This window comes from Bombina bombina, chromosome 6, assembly GCF_027579735.1.
Source record: "Bombina bombina isolate aBomBom1 chromosome 6, aBomBom1.pri, whole genome shotgun sequence".
Taxonomy (NCBI): domain Eukaryota; kingdom Metazoa; phylum Chordata; class Amphibia; order Anura; family Bombinatoridae; genus Bombina; species Bombina bombina.
The window spans coordinates 505,588,774-505,614,072 of NC_069504.1; the positions used below are offsets into that span (position 1 = coordinate 505,588,774).

The following is a 25,299-nucleotide window of genomic DNA, read 5'->3' on the forward strand; positions in this document are numbered from 1 at the left end:
CCTAGCACCTTTGTGAAAATTCTTGGAGCCGTGGCTAACCCAAAGGGAAGAGCCACAAACTATTAATGCCTGTTTAGAAAGGCAAATCTGAGAAATTGATGATGATCTCTGAATAGGGATGTGTAGATACGCATCCTTTAAGTCATATATTTGACCTTCCTGGTAGTCAGCCTTTGGTAGTCATATATTGACCTTCCTGGATCAGAGGCAGAATAGTCCGAATGGTTTCCATCTTGAATGATGGAACCCTGAGGAACTTGTTTAGAATTTTGAGATCCAAGATTGATCTGAAAGTTCCCTCTTTTTTGGGAACCACAAACAGGTTTGAGTAGAACCCTAGTCCCTGTTCCTCTTTTGGGACTGGGCGGATCACTTACATGGTAAGCAGATCTTCTACACAGCGTAAGAACGCCTCTCTCTTTGTCTGGTTTAGAGACAACCGAGAAATATGAAATCTCCCCCGTGGAAGGGAGTCTTTGAATTCCAGAAGATATCCCTGGGACACAATTTCTAAAGCCCAGGGATCGTAAACATCTCTTGCCCATTGCCTGACTGAAGAGAGAGAGTCTGCCCCCTACTAGATCCGGTCCCGGATCAGGGGCTACCCCTTCATGCTGTCTTAGAAGCAGCTGCAGGCTTCTTGGTTTGTTTACCCTTGTTCCAAGCCTGGTTAGGTCTCCAGACTGACTTGGATTGGGCAAAATTCCCCTCATGCTTTGCAGCAGAGGAAGGCCAAACGGAGCCACTCTTGAAGTTCCGAAAGCAACAAAAATTATTTTGTTTGATCTTCATCTTATTTGATCTATCCTGAGGAAGAGCATGACCTTTCCCTCCAGTGATATCTGAAATGATCTCTTTCAGTTCAGGCCAGAATAGGGTCTTTCCTTTGAAAGGGATGTTCAAAAGTTTAGATTTTGATGACACATCAGCAGACTAGGACTTAAGCCATAACGCCCTGAGTGCTAAAATGGCAAAACCTGAATTCTTTGCCGCTAATTTAGCCACTTGAAAAGCGGCATCTGTAATAAAAGAATTAGCCAACTTAAGTGCCTTAATTCTGTCCATAATCTCCTCTAATGGAGTCTCCATCTGAAGAGCCTCTTCTAGAGCCTCAAACCAGAAAGCAGATGCAGTAGTTACAGGAACAAGGCACGCAATAAATTGGAGAAAAACCCTGATGAACAAAAATTTTCTTCAGGAGGCCCTCTAATTTTTTATCCATAGGATCTTTGAAAGCACAACTGTCTTTGATAGGTATAGTTGTATGCTTAGACAGTAGAAATAGCTCCCTCCACCTTAGGGACTGTCTGCCACAAGTCCCGCATGGTGTCAGATATGGGAAACATTTTCTTAAAAACCAGGAGGAGGAGAGAACGGTATACCTGGTCTATCCCACTCCTTAGTAACAATATTCGCAATCCTCTTAGGGACTGGAAAAACATCAGTGTAAACAGGAACCTCTAAGTATTTATCAATTTTACACAATTTCTCTGGAACCACTATAGGGTCACAATCATCCCGAGTCGCTAATACCTCCCTGAGCAATAAGCGGAGGTGTTCAAGCTTAAATTTAAAGGTCGTCATATCAGAATCTGTCTGAGGAAGCGTCTTTCCTGAATCAGAAATTTCTCCCTCAGATAACAAATCCCTCACCCCTACTTCAGAGCATTGTGAGGGCATATCAAATACGGCTACTAAAGCATCAGACGGCTCAGCATATTTTCTAAACCCAGAGCTGTCCTGCTTTCCTTGTAAACCAGGCAGTTTAGATAAAACCTCTGTGAGGGTTGTATTCATAACTGTGGCCATGTCTTGTAAAGTAAAAGAATTTGACGCACTAGAGGTACTTGGCGTCACTTGTGCAGGCATTACTGGTTGTGACACTTGGGGAGAGCTAGATGGCGAACCCTCATTTACTTCTGACTGAGAATCATCTATTGCTCTATTTTTAAGTGCTAATATGTGTTCTTTATAGTTTAGAGACATATCAGTACAATTGGGACACATTCTAAGAGGGGGTTCCACAATGGCTTCCAAACATATTAAACAAGGATTTTCCTTGGTGTCAGACATGTTAAACAGGCTAGTAATGCAACAAGCAAGCTTGGAAAACACTGTAATCAAAAGTAAAAAACACTTAGAAATAAAACGGTACTGTGCCTTTAAGAGAAAAAAAAGCTGCACCAGTTCTGCAAAACAGTGTAAAAAAAAGCAGTAAACTTAACGAAATTTTTATAGTAGCATTATAAAGGCTTAGTAACTTTGCACAGCTATGCAAATAAACAATTAACCCTTTAATGGCAAAAATGGATTGAAAAACTTTAAACCCAGTAAAAAAAGACTTTCAGCACCATGCCACAGCTTTGCTGTGGCTCCTACCCTGCCCTTCAGAACGATTTGGGGGGGGGGGGGGGGGGGGGACTTCTTTAACAACCTCCAAACACAGCAGAAATGACAGGAGAAGCAGTGATATGTCTCAGAGGAAAGGAAACTGCGCAACTGAGACGTGAAAATAGGCCCCTCCCACCTCACTCGATGTTTTGAGGCCTAACAGACAAACACTAGAGTGTCTCTAAATTAACCATGCGAGTTACAAAACTCAAAACCAAGCCACAATGACCCCTTTAGTCCCTTCAAAAAACATTATAAATGTATCAAAAAACAAAACGTTTTTCCTAACAGTGTCACCAGTAACTAATGAGCCCTTCAAGCAAGCTGAAATTCCTATTAAAGTATCTGAATACAGCTTACCCTTCCCTCATGGGGATATTGCCAGCCTTTTCTAGATTTAACACAGTCTGTCTAGAAAAATATAGACTGAACATACCTCATATGCAGATAAGCCTGCAAACTGTTCTCCCAACTGAAGTTTTCCAATACTCTTCAGGCCTTGTGAGAACAGCAGTGGATCTTAGTTACAAAGTGCTAAGATCATCATCCTCCTTGCAGAAATCTTCATCCCTTTTCTGCCAGAGAGTAAATAGTACACACCGATACCATTTAAAATAATAGATTTTTACTTCTCAAGCAAAAGTTTAACATCTTAGTCACCACATAGCTCTTTGCCCTTCCTAGCAGTTAAGCAGGCAGAGAGAATGACTGGGGGGTGGAGCTATATAGACAGCTCTGCTGTGGGTGCTCTCTCGGCCACTTCCTGTAGGGAAGGAGAATATCCCACAAGGATGAATCCGTTGACTCGATACATCTTACAAGAGAAATAAATTAACCCCTTTCATGAAGAGATAATTCTTAGCCTCCTGTCACATGCCTAAAACTGCCTGCATACAAATCCTCTACTAAGGATTCTGTAGTCCTACTAAATACAGAGAGCCCATCTTACTATAATGACTCTGCAGTACCAGCCTCCTAGCCCCAGAAGACAAAAGGCACTTACCTGCATTCTAGCCATCCAGCAGTCAGACGAGGATACCGCTCCTCACAGAGACCTGTGTAAAAACTTACTCAGGCTTTCTATACCAGGGCAGCAACATGTTAGGAAAACTCAGCAAAGCACACTTTACAAGTTCCTAACTGCTTTAAAGCCACCACAGCCCTGCTGGAGACTAACATGGAGTACAGCTATACCCAAATTGTGAAGGACGTTTAGAGCAATCTTGCCCTGTCTTTAGAATTCTTTCAATATTTTTATTTTAATCAGGACACCCAATTACTTCACCTCCTCCTTGCACTAGAGGCAAAGAGAATGATTGGGGGATTAAGGGTAGGGAAGTGATACTTCTTTGCCTCTTCCTGCTGGCCAGGAGTGATATTCCCAGCAGATATTGGTGATGATCCGTGGACTCACTGTGTCATTAGAAAGAAAAATGGATAGCAAGTTGTCAGATTTGAAATATTCTATCAATTGTAGCACTTTTGTGCTATCTTGCCTCCATGTGTGGAATGAAACCCATCTGGTCTGGGGGAGGCTCTTATCGACTGTGGGCTAGAATCTTGCCGTATATCTATACATCTACTTTCAACAAGGTTACGGGTATAACGTTACCAGAGATATTCGGTGCTTTCCAGGCTTGGGTACTACTGAAATATTGACCAAGCATAGAGGGAGGAAAGTGAGTGCCTTAGTTTTTGAAAATTGAGGTATAAGGTGGAAAATTAAAGGGAGTCTACTCTAGAATTTTGATAGTTTAAAAAAAAGGATTTAGTCCCTTATCACCCATTTCCCAGCTTTGCATAACCAACATGGTTATATTAATATGCTTTTTACATATAATTACCTTGTATCTTAGCCTCTGCAGGACACCCCCTTATTACATTTCTTTTGACACTCTCATTTTAGCCAATTAGTACCGACTCAATTCAATAGGAATAACGCAAAGTTTTCTATATGGCACACATTAACTAGCACCGTCAGAGAAACTGTCAAAATGCACTATAAGCCTCCAAGGGCTTAGAAATTAGCCTATGACCATATCTAGGTTTAGCTTTTAACAAATGCCAAGAGAACAAGGCAACTTTGATAAAAGCAAATTTATTTAAAAGTTCAATTTTGACTAGATTGTCCCTTTAAGTGTTGAAATTTCTTAAATGGACACTGAACCCAAATTTTCTCTTGTGATTCAAACAGGAATAAATTAGAGTGAAGAAAAATTAATAGAAAGTTGCTTAAAATTGAACACTCATCTTTATTTGAAAAGCAAGAATATAAGTTTAGATGTCGGCCCATTTTTGTTGAAAAACCTGGGTTGTTCTTGCAGATTGTGGATATACACCCACCAATAAACAAGTGCTGTCTGGGGTTCTGACCAAAACAATGGCTGGCTCCTTAGCTAGATGCCTTTTTCAAATAAAGACAGCAAGAGAAAGAAAAGTAAATTAGAAAGTTACTTAAAATTAACTAAATATAATTTGGGTTCAGTGTTCCATTAATATTTGGCACCAAGACCATCTGAGCCCAGGCATTTTATAATAAATATTCAAAATGGGGCAGAGGAATGATCTCTATTTAGAGAAAAAAAAAATTCCCAGGAAGCAAATTTTAAAAAACCCCCCAAACAAACAATTTATGTAAGAACTTACCTGATAAAATTCATTTTTCATATTGGCAAGCGTCCATGAGCTAGTGACGTATGGGATATACATTCCTACCAGGAGGGGCAAAGTTTCCCAAACCTCAAAATGCCTATAAATACACCCCCACCACACCCACAATTCAGTGTAATGAATAGCCAAGAAGTGGGGTGATATGAAAGGAGCGAAAGCATCAACAAGGAATTGGAATAATTGTGCTTTATACAAAAAAAATAACTACCACAAAAAAGTGTGGGTCTCATGGACTCTTGCCAAAAAGAAATGAATTTCAGGTAAGTTCTTACATAAATTATGTTTTCTTTCATGTAATTGGCAAGAGTCCATGAGCTAGTGACGTATGGGATAGCAAATACCCAAGATGTGGAACTCCACGCAAGAGTCACTAGAGAGGGAGGGATAAAAATAAAGACAGCCAATTCCGCAGAAAAAAACAATCCACAACCCAAATCAAAAGTTTTAATCTTTATAAATGAAAAAAACTGAAATTCTAAGCAGAAGAATCAGATTGAAACAGCTGCCTGAAGTACTTTTCTACCAAAAACTGCTTCTGAAGAAGAAAAAACATCAAAATGGTAGAATTTAATAAAAGTATGCAAAGAAGACCAAGTTGCTGCTTTGCAAATCTGATCAACAGAATCTTCATTCTAAAAAGCTCAGGAAGTAGAAACTGACCTAGTAGAATGAGCCGTAATCCTTTGAGGCTGGGATTTACCCGACTCCGCATAAGCATGATGAATCAAAAGCTTTAACCAAGACGCCAAAGAAATGGCAGAAGCCTTCTGACCTTTCCTAAAACCAGAAAAGATAACAAATGGACTAGAAGTCTTACTGAAATCTTAGTAGCTTCAACATAATATTTCAAAACTGACCACATCCAAAGAATGTAAGGATATTTCCAAAGAAATCTTAGGATTTAGGACACAAGGAAGGAACAATAATTCCTCTATTAATGTTAGAATTCACAACTTGAGGTAAAAATTTAAATAAAGACAGCAAAAACCACCTTATCCTGATGAAAAATCAGAAAAGGAGACTCACAAGAAAGAGCAGATAATTCAGAAACTCTTCTGGCAGAAGAGATGGCCAAAAGGAACAATACTTTCCATGAAAGTAATTTAATGTCCAAAGAATGCATAGGTTCAAACGGAAGAGCCTGTTAAGCCCTCAAGCCAATTTCTCCTCCTTGGAGTCTTAATTTGGTTCTAATGACAGGCTTGATACGAACCAAAGCCTGAACAAAACAATGAATATCAGAAAGAGTAGCATTTTTTTCTGTGAAACAGCACAGAAAGAGCAGAGGTTTGTCTTTTCAAGGAACTTACAGACAAAACCTTAAACAATAAAATCCTAGGAATTCTAAAAGAATGCCAAGAGAAATTATGAGAAGAGCATCATAAGATGTAAGTCTTCCAAACTCTATAAATCTTTCTAGACAGTGATAAATACTATGTTGCAGGTTTGTAAATCTGAGTCAGAGAAACCTCTATGACTAAGTGTTTTAATTTCCATACCATCAAATTTAATAATTTGATTGCCTGACGGGAAAAAACGAATCTTAAGGTCTGGCCTAAATGGAAGTGACCAAGGTTGGCAACTGGACATCCAAACAAGAACCATATACCAAAACCTGAGCGGCCATGTTGGAGCCACCAGCAGCACAAACGATTGCTCCATGATGATTTTGAAAAATCACTCTTAAAAATATAGGCAGATTGATAACTCCAAGGAAGTGTCAATGCATACACTGCTTCCGCCTGAGGATACCCGGACCTGAATAGGTACCTGGGAAGTTTTCTTGTTTAGATGAGATGCCATCAGAACTATTACTGGAAACCCTCACATCTGAACAATTTGAAAAAAACACATCTGGGTAAAGAGACCATTCTCCTGGATGTAAAGCTTGATTGACAGACATAATCCGCTTCCCAATTGTCTAAACCTGGGATATGGACCGCAGAAATTAGACAGGAGCTGGATTTAGCCCAAGCAAGTATCCAAGATACTTCTTTCACAGCCTAAGGACAGAGTCCCACCCTGATGATTGACATACGCCACAGTTGTGACATTGTCTGTCTGAAAAACAATAACGTCTCTCTTCAAAAAGAAGCCAAAACTGACTGAGAATGCACTGAGTTCCGAAATATTGAATGGTAATCTCGCCTCCTGAGATTTCCAAACCCCTTGTGCTGACAGATCCCCAGACAGCCTCCCAACCTAAAAGACTCGCATCTAGTGATCAAAGTCCAGGTTGGATGAATTGAAGAGACCTGTAGAACTATATGATGGTGATCTAACCACCAAGTCGAAGATAATTGAACATTGGAATTCAAAGATATTAAAAATTATATCCTAGAATCCCTGCACCATTAATTCAGCATAAAAAACTGGAAAGGTTTCATATGAAAATGAGCAAAGGGAATCGAATCCAATGCTGCAGCCATGAGACCTAAAACTTCCATGCATATAGCTACTGAAGGAAATAGAGACTGAAGGTTCCGACAAACTGAACCCAATATAATTGTCTCCTGTCTGTTAGAGACAAAGACACAATCTGGAAACCTAAAAAAGTTGACCCTTGTCTGAGCAACAAAAGTTGAATCGTATGAGATTCTGGAGAGCGAAAAGACTGAGCCAGTACCACAAGATCATCCAAATAAGGAAACACTGAGAACCTTGAAAAGATTCTCAGAGCTGTAGACCAGAAGGAAAAGCAACAAATTGGTAATGCTTGTAAAAAAAAAAAAAAAAAAAGAATCTCGGAAAATGAAAATAATCTGAATGAAAACAGAAGATATGAATCTATTGTATCTATTGTAAACAAATAATGCCCTTACTGACCAAAAAGGCAGAAAAGACCATATAAACACCATTCTGAAAGAAGGAACTCAAATGACAAATTAAAAAGATTTTCTATCTTTGGGACAATGAATAGTTTTGAACAAAACCCCAGATAACTCCAGGTCTGAGCAGCGCCTTGAGACCCCAACGGGTAACCAGCCGTGCCTCACATCTACCCAACACATACAGGTCTTAAACATACTTCAGAAAAGTGTGAGCCTTTACTGGAATATGCTAGAGAGAAAAAAAAACTTCACAGGCGGTTTTACTCTGAATCCTATTCAGTACCCCAATCTAAGAAGTTTGGACCGAATTGAACCAAACAAATTTAAAAAAGTCAACCTGCCTCTTAGCCAAGCTGGAATAAAAAAACCACACCTACATGCAAATTTGGGGGGCTGACTGATCTTTTAAATAGCTTAAATTCATTCCATGTTGAAGAAAACTTCCAATTATAAACATGTTAATAAGGAACGGAATCCTAATTCTTCCAAGTAAGAACAGAGTAATATAAGCTTAAGATTTACTCTTAGAACTCAATCTTGAAGCAACAAAAAACTCCCTTCAGAGTAACGGTTTGAAAAAATTGAATCCAATTGTGAAGCAAATAATTGATTACCTTGGAAAAAGAGAAATATGGATTTTAGAAATCAAATTAGCATTCCAAGATTAAGTCACAAAGTTCTTCTAGCTAAAAACAGATTTAACCTCAATTATGAAAATATAAAAAAAAAATGACACAAATGAAATTAGCATGTTTATCAACTTAATGCTAAAACAAATCATAATCCGATACTTGTTGCACTAAAGTATCCAACCAGAAAGTTGAAGCATTTGCAACATCAGCCAAATAAATTGCAGGCCTAAGAAAAGGACCTGAAATAAAATATTTTTTCCTTAAATAAGATACGTTTCCCATCTGAAGGAAAAAAATAAATAAATACTATTTTCTATAGGAATAGTAGTATGTTTAGCAAGAGTAGAGATAGCCCCATTAACTTTGGGGATCTTTCCTCAACTTTTAAACTGCCGGCAAAGGATACAATTTAAAAACCTTAAAGGAATAAAAGAAGTCCCAGGCCTATTCCATTCCCTAGTATCATGAACTGGGAAAAAACCTCTGAAGAAACCACAGGAGGTTAATGAGCAGAATTTAAATGTTAGCTAGTCTTAAATCAAAAGAACTAGACTCCTCAATATCCAATATAATCAACACCTTTTCAACCACGAATGTGCTCTATTTAAAAATAAAAAAGTAGATTTGTTAGTGTCAAATATCTGATGAAGTATATTCTAAATGAGAAAAAAAAAAAAAAAAAAAAAAAAATCAGAGAAGGACAATTTAGTATGTTGTCGGTCATTTGAAAATTAATCAACTAAATGAGAAGTTAATAAAAAGACCTATAAATTTTATTAGAAGGCGGGATGTCAGACAAAGCCTTTAGGATAGAATCAGAAAAACATTCTCATAGATTCCTAGGTATATCTTGTACATTAGATGTAAAAAGAATAGCAATAGATAATGCAAAAATACTAATGGACTCTGTAATAAGTTATCATGATAAACTTTTACATGCAAACCATAGCTAAAGAAAATTCATAACATTAAAATAAATGAGCTTAGCTTTGGTAGGACTGATATCAGTCATCAGGAATCCAACAGTATTTTCCGATACAGGAACAGTTTTTGGAATATCTTGCAATATGTAATAGAAAAACATATAAAGCAAAATTATCAAATTCCTTAAATGACAGTTTCAGGAATGTGAAAAAATGCAAAACAGAACAAGCCTCTAGAAACCAGAAGCAACTAAAAAGTGAGACTTAATGTAAAAAAAACTGGCGCCAACTAGGACGCCCACATTTTTTGGCGCCAAAAATGTCTAACACACACAAGAGAGTCAAAAAAATGGTGCAACTACAACGCCGGAAATGACGTCATTGTCAGACAAACAAATCTCGCGCCAAAAAAGTCTCGCACCAAAAATGACGCAATAAATTCTAGATTTTTTGCACCCGCGAGCCTAACAGCCCACAGTTTAAAGGAAAAATGTCAATTGAAAATTTAGGTAAGAAAAATCTCATTCATATGCATTTTCCCAAAAAATGAAACTGACAGTCTGAAAGGAAAATAAACTGATTGACCTGAATCATGGCAAATATAAGTATAAAACATACATTTAGAACTTTACATATAAAGTGCCAAACCATAGCCGAGAGTGTCATAAATAAAATAAGACTTACTTACCCAAAGACACTCATCTACATAAAGTAGATAGCCAAACCAGTACTGAAACGAGAATCAGTAGAGGTAATGGTATATAAGAGTATATTGTCGATTTGAAAAGGGAGGGAGAAGAAATCTCTACGACCGATAACAGAACCTATGAAATAGATCCCCTAGAGGAAAGCCATGGTATTCAAATAGGCAATACTCTCTTCACATCCCTCTGACATTCACTGCACTCTGAGAGGAAAACCAGGCTTCAGCCTGCTGCGAAGCGCATAACGTAGAAATCTAGCACAAACTTACTTCACTACCTCCATGGGAGGCAAAGTTTGTAAAACTGAATTGTGGGTGTGGTGAGGGGTGTATTTATAGGCATTTTGAGGTTTGGGAAACTTTGCCCCTCCTGGTAGGAATGTAAATCCCATACGTCACTAGCTCATGGACTCTTGCCAATTACATGAAAGAAAAAAAAAAATGAATAGGATAACAAAAGCCAAGATGGTGAGTAAATTGCAGAAAAATTACATTTTGGGAAACCCCCCCATTTTGTGCCATTATATAGGCCATCCCAATTAAGTAAGAAATTCACACAATTTAGCCACCCCCCAAAAAAAAACCAAACCTTGCACTGCATCTTAGCTGTAACTATTTAAATATAACCGACATCCAATGAAGAGGCAGCCCAATTTGGTTGCAGAAAACGAGGCGTTTTGAGTAAATGCACATCTGAGGCTCTCAACTAGGGAGATTAAAGGGACAGTTTACCCAATATTGCTTTTAATTTGTTTCCAGTGATCAATTTTACTTGCGCGACTATTGTACTGAGACAAATAAGAAAGGGAAGCATTTGAGAGATAATCACTGCAAGCTTTGCCTATTTTGGTGGGCTGTGGTTTCAAAGAGCAAATCCAGTTATTTAATTTGCAAGAAGTATAAATCACTCATTTTATACAGTGCAGCTGGTATAACAAGTAATTGGGAACACATTAAGCAAAAAAACAATTTACAGGGAACTGTCCCTTTAGAAAAAAAAAATTAAAAAAAAAATCTAGGGATGATTAACTGCAGTTAATGTAATTCCTGTCTCAATGAATATATAGGTGCTCATACCCAGGCCATTCACAGGTTCTTGCCAGTGGAGTCTTGAATAACCAGAAGGATAAATCAAACTATGAGGCCTATTTAACAAAGGTCTTGCGGACCTGATCCAACAGTGCGGATCAGGTCCGCAAGAAAATCGTTGAATGCGTATAGCAATACGCTCTTCGTATTCAGCACTGCACCAGCAGCTCTTGAGAGCTGCTGGTGCAACACCACCCCCTGCAGATTTGCAGCCAATGGGCTGCCAGCAGGGGGTGTCAACCTGATCGGGTTTAATTGTGGCGCTTCCTGTCCGCTTGCTCAGAGCAGGCGGACAGGGTTATGGAGCAGCGGTCTTTAGACCACTGCTTCATAACTGCCGTTTCTGGCGAGTCTGAAGACTCACCAGAAACACGGGCCCTCAAGCTCCAACCGGAGCTTGATAAATGGGCCTCTATATATCCAGGCTACCGTTTTCACACTTGACCTTGCACAAATGCTTGTTTGAGGTTAATGGCCAGAGTCTCTGGTATCTTCAAGTGTCAGGTGACAACCCAAAGCTGCAAATTTTGCTAGTGGCATGGGAGGTGTACCCATTCCAGTTTTTATGCTTTTAGAAAAATATGCATTCTGTAGGACCAATATGGTAGTCATTTAATGTCAGATTAAAAGCTACACGCACATACCTTGTTACAATAATGTAACCCCACCAATTAAGTTTGGTGCACAGAGACTTCAGTCTTGTAGCAACACCCTTATCTAAATCCAAAAGGACAAATAGCCCATTGTAGGATTAGTAATCAAGGAATCTCTGTAGGTGCACATTTCTGTGGTTAAATTGGGCACCTTTAAGCAGCTACCATAGACTCCATGTTCAGCCATTCCCTTCTCATTTTACAAGGGTGGTTTGCAATTATTTTCCATTCTTGTTGATATCACCAATAGTTAAACATAGCCCTGCTACAGACCTTTGTAATATAATTCCTGAATTGTTTAACGCTAACCTCTACACAGAAATACAACTCAAAAACCTATTTAATTCAGTATAATCATGAATTGCTGTAAATAGTTTGTGAACTACTTTAAATCAAGCTCAGAATCATAGATGGGGGGGGGGGTCTATTTATTAAAGTCTGGTGGACATGATACGCTACAGTGTATCATGTCTGACAGACATCGCTGAATGCGGACAGCATACGCTGTCTGTATTCAGTATTGCACAATCAGTTCTAGTTAACTGCTTGTGCAATACCACCCCCTGCAGATTCACAGCCAATCGGCCGCTAGCAGGGGGTGTCAATCAGCCCGATCGTATAGGATTGTGCGGATTGCTGTATGCAGCCTCAGAAGTGGCGTATGAGTTAAGAAGAAGCGGTGTATAGACAGGGTGAATTGGCCCAATAATAAATTGACCCCATAGTGTGTAGTAGGCAGCTCTTTAAAGGACCACTAAAAAGAATAGCATTATCAGTAAATAAAAAAAGCACTTTGAATTTTAAAGTGGTAGATTTGACAAATTTACTTCTAACTATTTTCCCTCCCAATGCATCATATGATAGCCATGAGATAATCACAAAACAAATATATTCTGTGAGTCTTGCATATGCTCAGTAGGAGCTGATGCCTCAAGTGTGCACATTTAGATAATGGAAGTTATTTGGACAGTTGCTTAAAATGACGTGCTCCATCTGAATTTAATTTTGATGTGTCCCTTTAAGAAATTGAGCATAACTAGGATACATAATTAGTCTTTTGGTCTCTAGGGAATATAGGACAAATCAATTTAATGTAAATATTAAAATGTCTATAGTTCAAAGGTCAACATAAACATAATTCACCATAAATGTCCTTTTAAGCAGGCCATATACAATTGGGGGGGAATTTTTTTTTAAAAAAATAAATCACAACGGATCTTTAAATATTATATATTTTATCCATCACATTCTCATAGGACCAGCAGAAGAGAAAACTCCTTGCTGTGCAAGCAAGACATTCATAATACTGAATTATCAATACCAAGCAGTAGAATGGAAAGTTGAACAAAATGAAAATTGCACATTTTTCTTCATGAATTACAACAGACAAACCATACAGAATCTTCAAGCTCTTAAACTGAACATTTAACTTATGACAGATTAATATTTTTTAATAATTAATATCACAAAAAACAAACACGTATGATGCATAAATATTTCCTTATTAAACATTTTACAAAAATACTGGTACTTTTGCTCTGTTTCCCCATAAGGTTGCATTACATTTGGCAAGAACTAAAACTCTCCGATAAAGATGTAGGGACAAAGTGGACGTTGATTAACCAGAACAGTACGTTTTGGAGTTTGTGGGGTAAGCAAGACATTTAGTCAAACTTTCACAGAAGCAGATTTTACACACGCACACTACTTAAATAGTCTATTCATGCCAGAAAAACCAACATGCAAAAGAAAATCCTTCCGGTTACAGAAATTAACTGGACATTGTCTTGTTCAAGTCTCGTTTTGCCCCAGTGTTCAGTCACAACGACCTGACAAGGCAATCAGGAAATAAACCTATTTCTACTGGTGGAAGACTGTCCTGTCCAGGCTTTTGTATTTTGAGACTGTTCATGGGAATGGAGGAAAGGCTCCATGTTGGATTACATCTTGGAAAGTTTCAGAAGTTCTAATCCAACCCGTTCGTACCTGGTACATCCTTTTGGGGGGGGGAACAAAAAATAAATAAATATTAATTTCATACTCACAATGCTCAGCAAAAGTGTTAGAAAAGGGGAAGGTAAATCTTTAAAAAAGGAAAAATTTAAAGACACCTAAAAACTAAAGTAACAATCTCAAATTGTCCCTGCTGTTGACACCCCCCATGTTTAAACTGGTTTCCCCTAGGTTTAATACATGCTGGTTCATATTACTTTGAAACATACAATTGCTTCAATATTTAACCTTAGTTCATATTTTCAGTTTAATTGTCTTACACACTAAATGATACAATACTTTTACATTTAGCTACTAATTAAATACAAAGGAGTGAAACCTCATACAAGCCTACCACCTAATTCCCTGAAGTGCTAGCACAGCTTTTGACATTCAGTTGAAGTTGAGGATTTGGTGGAAAGGACAAAATGTTTACTTACGAAAAAGCTTTAGCAGAATTGGCGAGACTTCCATCCTTGCTGGGTAGCTTCTGAAGGAGGATACCAGCGCATCTAAGGAACAGATGAATTGTTATTCAGACCATAGGTCTTCCACAATTTTAAAACTAAACCTGCATATGGAAAATCGGATTAAGCTTTCATTTTTAGACAGGGTGGATTTGAGTTAAATCTCAAGTCAGTAAAACAGATTTAAAAATGAACAGTCTGGTTATTCTAAAAATAGAAACCATAAATTTAGTTCAGACCATTACTGATTTGGTCATCATTAGATAGATCACCTCCCAATAATTTTAATTATGTATCTTCAGTTTAATAAGTTAATCATTCATATTTTATCAACTACTTTATTGGAAGGTGAAAAATACCCCATCAACCCACAGTTTCAAGAAGCTAAATGAATAGATTTTACATAGTTTTGCAGGGGAATAGCATTAAAGTGATAGTGAAGTAAAAATTAAACTCATGATTCAGAAAAATAAATAAATCAATTGTCAACAATGTACTTGTTGTCTTGGTATCCATTGTTGAAAAGCATACATAGGTAGGCTCAGAAGCAATGCATGCTAGCTGCTTCTGACTCAATTTGTTCAGCTAGGCCCATGTAGAACATTGGTCTCCTTCAAAAGGATACCAAGAGTATTAAGCAAATTTGATCATCGAATTAAAAAAATAAAATTAAAAAACCCAAGAGTTTTCTTGCATGATTTTGTCCATTTCTCAACTCTATTTTATATATTTTTTGAAGTAGAGGGGCATATTATTTCTGCAAAAAGTTTCCAATTTACTTCCATTACCAAATTAGCAAGGTTCCATGATATTCTTTGTTGGAGATACCTAGGTAGGTGGCTGGAGAACTACATGGTAGGAAATAGTGCTGCCATATAGTGCTTTGTAAATGGATAACATTCTTGCAAAAAGCTGCCATATAGTGCTCCAGATATTGGCAGGCTCCTGGGCTTAGGATGTCCCTGCTTTTCAACAAAATGAAGATGCAATAGAAGTAAATTAGAACGTTGTTTAAAATGGCATCCTCTGAATTATAATAAAAAATAAGTTGGGTTTCATATCCCTCTAATAACTATTATGAAGTCTTGTTTAGCATCTACCACACACTAAAAGAACACTACAAGTTTAAACTTTTCTATAGTGACACTAGAATGTCTCCAACACTGTATTAAATTTAATTTTAATAGGTTTCTTAAAACTCTTGTTGGGCCGTGGTGCACTCAAGCCACCTTTCAACCCCAACAAAATATTTAGAGTTGGAAAGGCAGGTAACTCCTTTCTATCCAACTTGAGGAAGGTTAAGCAAAAGATATATTTCTCCAGATTGGTACATTCATACAGATAATATTTATAAATTAGCAGAATCAAATTTAAGTAAAGATTTGGGCAAAATAACTCCAAGAAAGTAAAGCCTCCAAGAACTTCCTTCCAAAAGCTCCCTTTTGAAAATGCAAACACATGAGCAGTTAAAAGCTAAAAACTACACAAGGCTAAGCATTTTGCTGCTTTGTAACTGCGTTCGAAAGTCTAACTACTTTCACCATAGGACTAGGTGGTTTATAGCCAAAGATGATAGATTATGCTGAGATCTAAGGATATCCCAGAAAAGGTTAAAGATACTATACCAAGTCTAAAAAGCAAGACTTGTTCTCTAAATTTCCACACAGTTCAAGAATTAGCCATTTAAAAAAAAAAAAAAAAAAAAAATTAGTTGGAGCATGCAATTTTAAGACTAGGGACTCTGCAGAACCTAAGCAGTACTAGTTTAACAAAGCATTGCTTGTCCCGAGCAGAAACTGATGCAGTCAACAGCACTGGCTGTAGGGATTAAATTGTTGCAAGGTTACTAGTAGAAAAAGGGCATGCTCTTAAGTTTGTAATGGCCCTTTTGAACACAACTGTCAAGCAGCAGGCAACCAAAACCTGATCAAGGCAAAATGAGGATTCTTCATTCCATCTGGGAGGAAAAACAAAAACTCAAATAAGTTTAGCTTAGTCTTAGATCAGGGGTCAAGTCTAGCGGGAACACATGGGAACAGAGTTCCTGCACTATTTTTGCAGGAGGAACCAAGTTCCCCCTGGACAGAGAACAGAAATGCTTTAGTAAACACTGCTGCTGCGAGGAGCTGGAGACCAATCTTGTTAGAGGGGAGGGATAGTGAGATCCTCTAGTAACAGTCAGTAACACTTCCTAAAATACACTAAATGCAAGCCTGTCAGGGGTCCTGCTGTGTGAAACACATGCTTACATTTCTGTGTGGCTTGTTCTAGGGTTATTTAGCTCCCCTCAGCAGAAAGATGGCTATTGCACCTTACGTGGGTGAGACTATGACAGAGGAGGAGTCTGGAGTTGCCATCAGACAGAGGTCTCAGCCTGCCCTGGAAAGGAAGGAGAGTGAGGAACTGAAGCTGAGCTGGCTATGCACCATGTGAGTTAAAAACAAAATATGAACACCCTGGATCTTGACATTGTGTCCTTCAAACTTTTTTCATCAAAGAATCCTCCCATGTGTAGCGATTACAGCCTTGCAGACTTTTGGCATTCTAGTAGTCAATTTGTTGAGATTTCACCCCATGTACCATATACAAAAGCCACTTCATATGTTCTAAAAAGTGTGGCTTCTCAGTATCCAGTATCAGTTGAATCCTAAATTACAAATTTCACCCCTGCCATGTAAAAAAGGTAACCATGGGTGTCCATCATCAGGCCCAAAGGCAACCTTTCAGATCTTCATTGGTTTTAATTTAATTAACCAGAGTGTAGATTAATTTCATATTAGTGTGCATAATTTTTTTTTTATTAATTATGGGGGGGTGAAAGTCTTAGGGAGTTCCCACACCTTTTTTGTAGGACTTGACCCCTGGCTTAGATCATGCTATAGCAAGACAGTAGAAATGTCTTGTAATTACAAAGCATTCCCTCCCTGTCCCTCAAGCAACTGCTTTTCAGCAGAAACTTCTGAAAACAAAATATAATTTAGGCTTAGCTGATAAATTCCTTTCTTTCATGATGAGACTACAAACCATTACTCCATGGGAATTCCACTTCTGACCAATAGGATGCAAAAATTCCCAATACTCCAAGAGCACTTAAACTCTGCCACCTTACTTTAATTTAGTCGACTGTATAGTCAAGCAAGAAGGGGGGGGGAATAAAAAAATAAAAAAATAAAATCTAAAATATGAGTGGTCTTGGACACAACCATGAAAGACATTTCAGGTAAGCATAAATTATATTTTCTTTCATAAAGTTGGTAGTTTCTCCAGAAGTAATGGCTCATTTACTCTTAAATGTATGAGTCCTGGCCTGACTCCAGTTTGAGTTTTTTTTTTTTTTAAATGCAATTCTTCCCTCCCCCCATTCTGCCAATATATGGCATAAGGATTTTCCTACCAAAATGCTGCTTCAGAAGAAAACAGGTCGAATTTAGTGAAGGTATGTAAGCAAGACCAAGTAGCTCATTTGCAAGTTTATCAGGAGCCTCATTAAGAACTTAGGAAGTAGCAACTGGCCTAGTAGAATGGGCAATAATACATTTAGGAAGAGACTGTCCCTCCAAGTAAGCCTTACGAATCAAAAGCTTGAGCCATGAAGCCAATGAAACTGCTGTAACCTTCTGACCTTTCTAGAAGAACTTTAAAAATGTACAAACATACTATAGGATTGTCTAAAATCCTTAAAATTCTATTTACAGGTTACCGACATCCAAATTATGAAGAAACCTCCAGAATTATTTGGGAAAAAAAAAAAAAAAGGGGGGGAACCTCACAATTAGTATTGAAAGATACCACTATAAGCAAGAATTAAAGTTAACACTGTTATGACTTGTTCCAATTAAGAATTTGGAAACCAGCAAATTCTGCAAGAGCCCTATTTGAGAGGAATAGGACTTTAGGTTCCTAGATTGATGAAACAAAACCTTTCAGACAAGCCATCTAAAGCTAATATCAGGGCTTCTGATGTAGAAAAAGCTCTTTACCTGCAGTCACAGTAGAAATAGTACCCAGAACAGGTCCAAACAAGATTTTACCTTAAAAATGAAGTGACAAAAGCTCTGGTGACTGGTTTAAATATCAAGATCAATTGCTTAATAGGCCTACCATCATTTATTTGTATAGCACCGCAAAATTCTGTAGCTCTGGGTACAATGATAGGGGTATATAATGACAAGGATTTGTAATAAAATACAAAAACTAAACAAATCTAGTACAGGAGGAAGAGGGCCCTGTTCTGGAGAGCTCACAGTCTACAGGTTTAGGGTGCAGAGACATAAGGTTGTTGCAGCAGTGAGTCAGTTCAAGAATTATTTTGGATAAGATGAGATGGTAAGCCTCTCTGAATAGGTATGTTTTCAAGGAGCGTCTAAAGCTAAACAACGTTGGAGACAGTCTTATGGTAGCAGAGTAGAGAATTCCAGAGGACAGGAGCAGCACGTGAGTAGTCTTGGAGATAGACGTAGAGATATCAGGAGTGGAGAGATGTAGGTATGAGGTTAATCGAAGACGGAATGGGGAATATTTCACGATGAGGGGAAATAAAGTTGGGAGTTAGACTGTTGAGTACTTTGTAAGTTAAGGTTAATACTTACAATTGTATTCTAGAGTGTATGGGAAGACAGTGTAGACTGGCGACTTAGGTGGATGAGTCTAGCAGAAGCATTCATAATAGACAGGATAGGGGGGGGAGAGCCGGTGTTTTGGAAGGCCATTTAGAAGTAGATTGCAACGTGTGGGAAAAAAAAAAAAAGTGAAATGTTGCGTAGGTGTGAACGGCAGGATTTGGTAAGCGCTTGTATGTGGTTTGTATAAGAGTTCTGAGTCAAGTGTGATTGCCAAGACAGCGGACCTGGGGTGAGGTGTTGAGAATAGAGTCTCCAACCATCAGAGAAATGTTAGGTGTTGGATGTCTCAAAGTGGGGGGGGGGGGGAAAGATTAAGTAGCTCAGTTTTGGACAGATTAAGTTGGAGGTAGTGTGAAGAAATTCAAGAGAAAATAGAGAGGGGTACTGGAATCTAATAGGCTATAAGTTTTCCAAGGGAGGATATAGAGTGAAGCAAGGGACCCAAGACCGAGCCTTGCAGTACTCCAGAGAGGCATCGGATCAGAAGATATGTTAAAGGAAACTGAAAACGAGCGGTTTAAGGAGATTGAGGCAAACCAGGAGAGGGCTGCGTCTGATGCCAAACGAACGTACTATTTTTAGGAGGAGAAAATGGTCAACTATGTCAAAAGCAGTGGACACGTCCAGAAGAATTATTGAGTAGTGGCCTTTTGCTTTAGCTGATAACAGGTCATTTGTTACTTTAGAGCGGTTTCAATCAGGAACCTTAGAATCCTAAACCCCTTTAAGCATAAAAGTCTTCACACTGTTTGGAAAGAGTTATGTATTTAACCAGAGAATTCTGTATTTATCCGATTTGTCCTCAGAGGGTTTAGGTATTTTCAGAGGAACCGGGATTAGAAATATGATAGTTTAGCTTATTTCATTTCAATAGATCTAAATAGAGGGATTAGCAGAAACAACCTTTTACCCTTACATTGAGGCATAGCTGCCAACGTTTGACAGAAGGGTGAACTAAATATTTTAAATCATGGAGCATAATCTGAAGAACTCCCCTGTATAGGACAGGTCAGATACCCTTAGAAGAAAGAGCAGCATTGGTCTTATTAGAATGGATTACATGATCTGTAAAATAATTGGAAAGTTGAGTAAGGGGTATTACATCAACAAGCTTCTGAACAAAGCTGCTCCACAGACTCACTAAAATGCCCTTATATCCGCATGGCTGTAGAGGCAGACAGGAAAACTTGCCATTACAGAAGATAGGGTAGTGCCACAGAATTACCTAAATGTCACTGATTGCAGAGTGGATTGGAGAAGCAGCTCTTAGTGACAAAACCCAAAACTTTGGTTTTATAATTCAGATAAAGCATACAATTTTAAAACTTTCCAATTTACTTCTATTATCAAATTGTCTTTATCCTTAGTTGAAATGTAGGGATGTAAGCTCAGGAGTGTGCGCGTGACTGCAGCACTATAAAATGGCAGTACAATAAAGTTTTCAATAAAATCAAGAGATCTGTAATCTTTTGAAATATAAAGGATATGTCCAGTAAGTGAGGATTCCCCCCCCCCCCCCCAAGACCATTGGATTTGATCAAAGTAAAAAGAAAGTGTAACTGATGTACCTAATGGTAGAGAATGTGTTTAGACTGTATCCTACTCACATGAGTTATAGTAAGCTCATTCACTGCGCACGCCTGCTTTTATACTGGCAAACAGTCTCCCAAATGCTTCAAGAACAATTAAAAACATAACACATCCAATACATCAACATACGTGATCAGAGTCCTTTCTAGGAACACTCAATATTAACTGCAAGCGATTTATTGCCCATGCGGATACAGGGCAGCTTTCACACTGCTCTCGATTGCCGCTACCAGTACCTGCAGGGTCTACACTCATTTTCTGATGTAGTTGGTATAAATGGATGAGCCCCTGGAGGGAGATTTTATCTTTAGGGGTAAATCACTCGCAGTTAATACTGACTGTTCCTAGAAAGGACTCTGCTCACATATGTAGGTTTGTGTATTGTATGTTTTATTGTATTAAATGTGATCAGTCCTTTCTAGGAAGTCCGTATTACTTAATGGTTTTCTTGTAGCCCGTTTGCCTGCCAGTTTAAAAGCAGGTGTGTGCAGTGAATGAGATTACTATAGCTCTCATGTGATTAGGATACTGTCTAAACACATTCTCTTTACCATTAGGTACATCAGAGTTACTATATACACACTCTTTTTTCACTTTGAGGATTTTTCAAGACCATCAGATTTGATCACATCACTTACTGGACATGTCCTTTATATTTAAATATATTAAATATCTTTTTGAAAACTTTATTATACTCTTCTTTTGACATCCACTATCACATTCATGAAAACAAGGCAAACTGGAAACTTTAAAATTGTATTCCCTAAATAATGAATTTTTTTTTGGGTTGTATCCCTTTAACTGTTCAGCCTCTTGCATTGATCTGAACCCTAAATGGACAAATGCAGCTATATTAAGCAGCATGGCACAGTTTAGAGTTCCAATATACAAACCAATAAACGACTACTTGTAATTAACCACTATGAGGATACACATTCAGTTCTATTAAACTGACAGTGAACACGTTTAACCTTCTGACATGTTCTCAGTTGTTTCCATGTTCCATATGTAAGCCAGCCCATATGGATTTAATTTTTTAGCAGCTGAATGGGAACAGGAAAACCACCATTTGTCATGCTGTGTAATGCTCTTTAACCCTGGAAGCTTTCCCTTTATGAGAACTAAAATGTAGTTTCAGTTTAATGCCGGAAATATTACGCAAGTCATTGGGAGACCCTCACAAGGGAGCCACATCAAAAGATTTTACATTTTATGTTCAGAAAATGGTGTTTAATGAAAAAGCATCTTCCATGAAGTCAGTTTTAGAACTATAGAAAACTTTACATCAAGATATCACCTATGATTATAAATATTTCATGCAATCCTCTGACAAGGGAATCGTGAATTGCAAAGTCAAAACTAAGCAATTGCTTCAGATATTAAAAGTAGCAAAAATGTGCTTAGAAACCCTCAAGCTGCAATCTGAACTATCCAAAAGCCATTTCCAGCCAGATGTTTTGTTGCGCATGTTTGTGGTAGTAGCAGGGGGAGGGAGCAAAGATAACATTCCAGATCCTAGAAACAACCAGAATTTTAGTAAAACTACGTCACAGGTGTAGAAAAGCTTCAGATATTTGAAGGGATAACATCTTGTTAATAGCCAAGTTACATGCAGACTTCTTTCCCCAATGGGATATGTGTTCTATATATGGACTGTGATAAAGGCTATATAGGCGTTTATATAGAAATGAACGGCTCATTTCACTACAGCCACTTCATATCAATCCCTCAGACAAACAAGGCCATCATATTAGAAGGTGGTAGAGAATGAAGAAACAAACATTGCACTATACCCACACACTTTAATGGAAAATGTTTAAACCTATAGAATACCAGGCAGAATGTTTTGAGAAACTGATCAACTCTTATGACTTTAGATCTGAATAAAGCTGTCCAAGACCTTTCCTTTATAAAAACGCATGCCTATTAAAAAGGGAATTCAGTCCATTTAAAAGCACATACATGAATTACATCTTTGAATAGAAACATTTGCAAATTACATGCATTAAAAGTTAGCACTGTTTTAGTGTTCGAATATCTAGCTATGCTTTATTCACGTTTAGTGGCACAGCATTTTATATACTGCAGCCGATCAGAGCACCAGTGGGGCTTGTATCATGCTAGCAATTAGTCATTACCAGATGGTACAAGCACTTTGTTTAAAAAGTATGCACCAGCATTTTAAACTATAGCTTTTATTAGAAGCAGTTTTGCCAATACAAGAATTACAAATATGTTTAGTCAAAATTTAAATGCATCTATGTGGATTCCAATGTTGGCTAGAATGTTCCCTTTTAATCCACACAAGAGAAAAAAAAAAAAAAAAAGTCTAAACAATTATTGTTTTAAAAGATAGATAATCCCTTTATTACCCAATTTTGCACAACCAACAGTTCTATTAATATACTTTTTACCTCTGATTACCTTATATCTAAGCCTCCTCTGACAGCCCCCTGATCACATGGACTATTTAAAAGCTATAGAGTTGCATTTAGTAGTGTGTTGAGCTAACCCTTAAATAACTTCCCGGGCATAAACAGTTCATGTGGGCCATATAGATAAGTCTCCTGTTGTGAAAAGCTAATAAAAAAAATGTGATAAGAGGCCGTCTGTAGTGGCTTAGAAACAGGCAGAAATGTAGAAGTTTAAATGTTATAAAGTATAATATAACAATGTTGGTTGTGCAAAGCTGGGGAATGGGGAGTAAGTGCATTATCTATCTTTTAAAAAAAAAAAAAAAAAAATGCCCAAGGGTTCTGCACAACAGCTAAAATGCAAGTCAATAGATAAATAAAAAAAAAAAAAAGTCATGTGATCAGGGGGCTGTCAAAACTCAAAAGAGCCTTAGATACAGGGTAATCAGAGGTAAAAAGCATATTAATATAACAGTGTTGGCTGTGGAAAACTGGGGAATGGGTAATCTTTTTAAAAAACTTTGAGTAGTCAAACCTCTTTTAAAGGGACAGTCAACTGTTACATCAGTAGGAAGGAACCAAAAATTATCTACATTTAACTTTTTTTTTTTTTTTTTTTTTCACTACAGCTGTACCATTTTAAACTATATACACAATAGTGCCACCTTCATAAACATTTTACTGTGGCTCCAAAACAGTCCTCCTAGCCAACATACTTTGCTAATTTACAGTACTAGACAAATGAAGAGCTAAGTGAGAAGTTTCGCTAGCGTTTAGTTAATACAGCCTAAGAAAAGGTTTTTGATTTATGGTGAAGCCATAGCAACAGAGTGCACGCCTACGGATATATTACACAGTAAATTAGATCAAAAATGTTGATACTAGTTAATGGGGAGTAGGAGGGTAAATCATAATTATGCATAGTGCTAGAGGTGAGATTGGGAAGTTAGGTAACATTTCTCTGAGGCTTTTGTTTTGCACCAAGACATACTGAAAGTTAAACTTTACATTAAAACTGCAAGCCCCTAATCTGTTCCCACACACCGTTCTGTTAAACTTTAACATCACCTCTTAACCCAGGAGCATTTTGACTGGTTTATTTTTTAACCACATAAAACATATGGTTTATGTATTTGTTAGGCAAAAAGAAAATACAATCTGAACTTATGACAAGGTTTAGAAAGCTTTTGGCATACTGCGACAATCATAAGTGATGCAATTAAAGGGCCACTGTAAGTAAATATTTTCTATGCCTGTTACTAACTACCCCAAATACGCTTTTTATCAATAGCATTTAACTAACATCTCTACCGTATATCAGAAATCTTGTCTGCAAATTTAATTGTTTTCCAAACCCAGTTACCCACTCCATGGGTATCCTTTGCTCTGTACCAATCCGTTTACAATACCTAGGTTTCAAAATGGCGCTTTAAACACAAAGTTATTGGTTTAAGTATTTTGAACATGCAGTGCTGAAAATAGTGGGCAGGATAACGTGACATCAGCGAATAAAAGATATAACTTTTAGAACGTTATGAAACTTAGTTTGAGAAAATATAGGTCAGTAGGTTTTAATTAATGTTTATTAACTTTAATATGTTGTTTAGCTTAAAAATAACAGAAAGTAATATAAATTTATCTACATATAGTTTTGAAGTTTGAGACCCTCCTCTGGGCAGACAAACCTCTTTAGGATTAGAAAGAACTAAAGAGAAAAAAAAAAAAAAAAAAAAACTCAGCAAGATGTAAGCGCTTACCTGAGCGTGAAGTGCTGCAGCAGCAGCCGCTGCAGCTGGATATGTGAATGCAGCATGTGGGATGGCTGGTGTCAGTTCTGTGGTGTATAGTGGGTAGGGAGCCCAGCCTTCTGGTGACGCTGGGATAAGTGCAGCACCTGTCAGGTCGTCTACAAACACAGCAAGATGAAGTCAGGGGAGAAGAAAAAAAAGGAACTTACATCAGTTTATGCAAATTTAACTCACATGGATCTCGTGCAATGAAGTGTGCTCCAAGTGCAGGGTGGAGGTTAGTGGGGTTGGGTGTAGCCATTAGTTTGTTCTTTGCCATTTTTGTGTTGGCCTTTGCAAACTCTAGCCGTAAAGTCTGTGGATTTTCTGGGTCAAAACGGATGCCCTAGAAAAAGAAGATTTTTTAAAAAGTGCCAACAGTGTAATATTTATACAAGGCTGGACATAAGGTAAAATATTGGAACTGACTAAAACCCTTCCAACACTCACTTTTACATCCCAGAGGAGCAGCAGAATTACCTTAGTGAGTCTTCTGATGCAGTATTAATTCTAGTTTATTCTAAATCATTAGATT

The 25,299-nt window shown here is 37.7% G+C and overlaps 1 protein-coding gene across 1 annotated transcript in view; it reads right to left on the reverse strand.

Annotated features, from left to right (window-relative positions):
- Window positions 1-13,110: 13,110 nt before the first annotated feature.
- Window positions 13,111-25,299, reverse strand: part of RBPMS2 (RNA binding protein, mRNA processing factor 2) — a 35,025-nt gene continuing 22,836 nt past the window's right edge. Inside the window, exons 5-8 of the mRNA XM_053719883.1 lie at window positions 24,960-25,110; window positions 24,735-24,883; window positions 14,325-14,396; window positions 13,111-13,888 (exon numbers count right to left, since the gene is read on the reverse strand). Of these exons, the coding sequence (XP_053575858.1) occupies window positions 14,334-14,396; window positions 24,735-24,883; window positions 24,960-25,110 (363 nt within the window). The 3' untranslated portion in view covers window positions 13,111-13,888; window positions 14,325-14,333. The remainder of the gene's footprint in view (window positions 13,889-14,324; window positions 14,397-24,734; window positions 24,884-24,959; window positions 25,111-25,299) is intronic.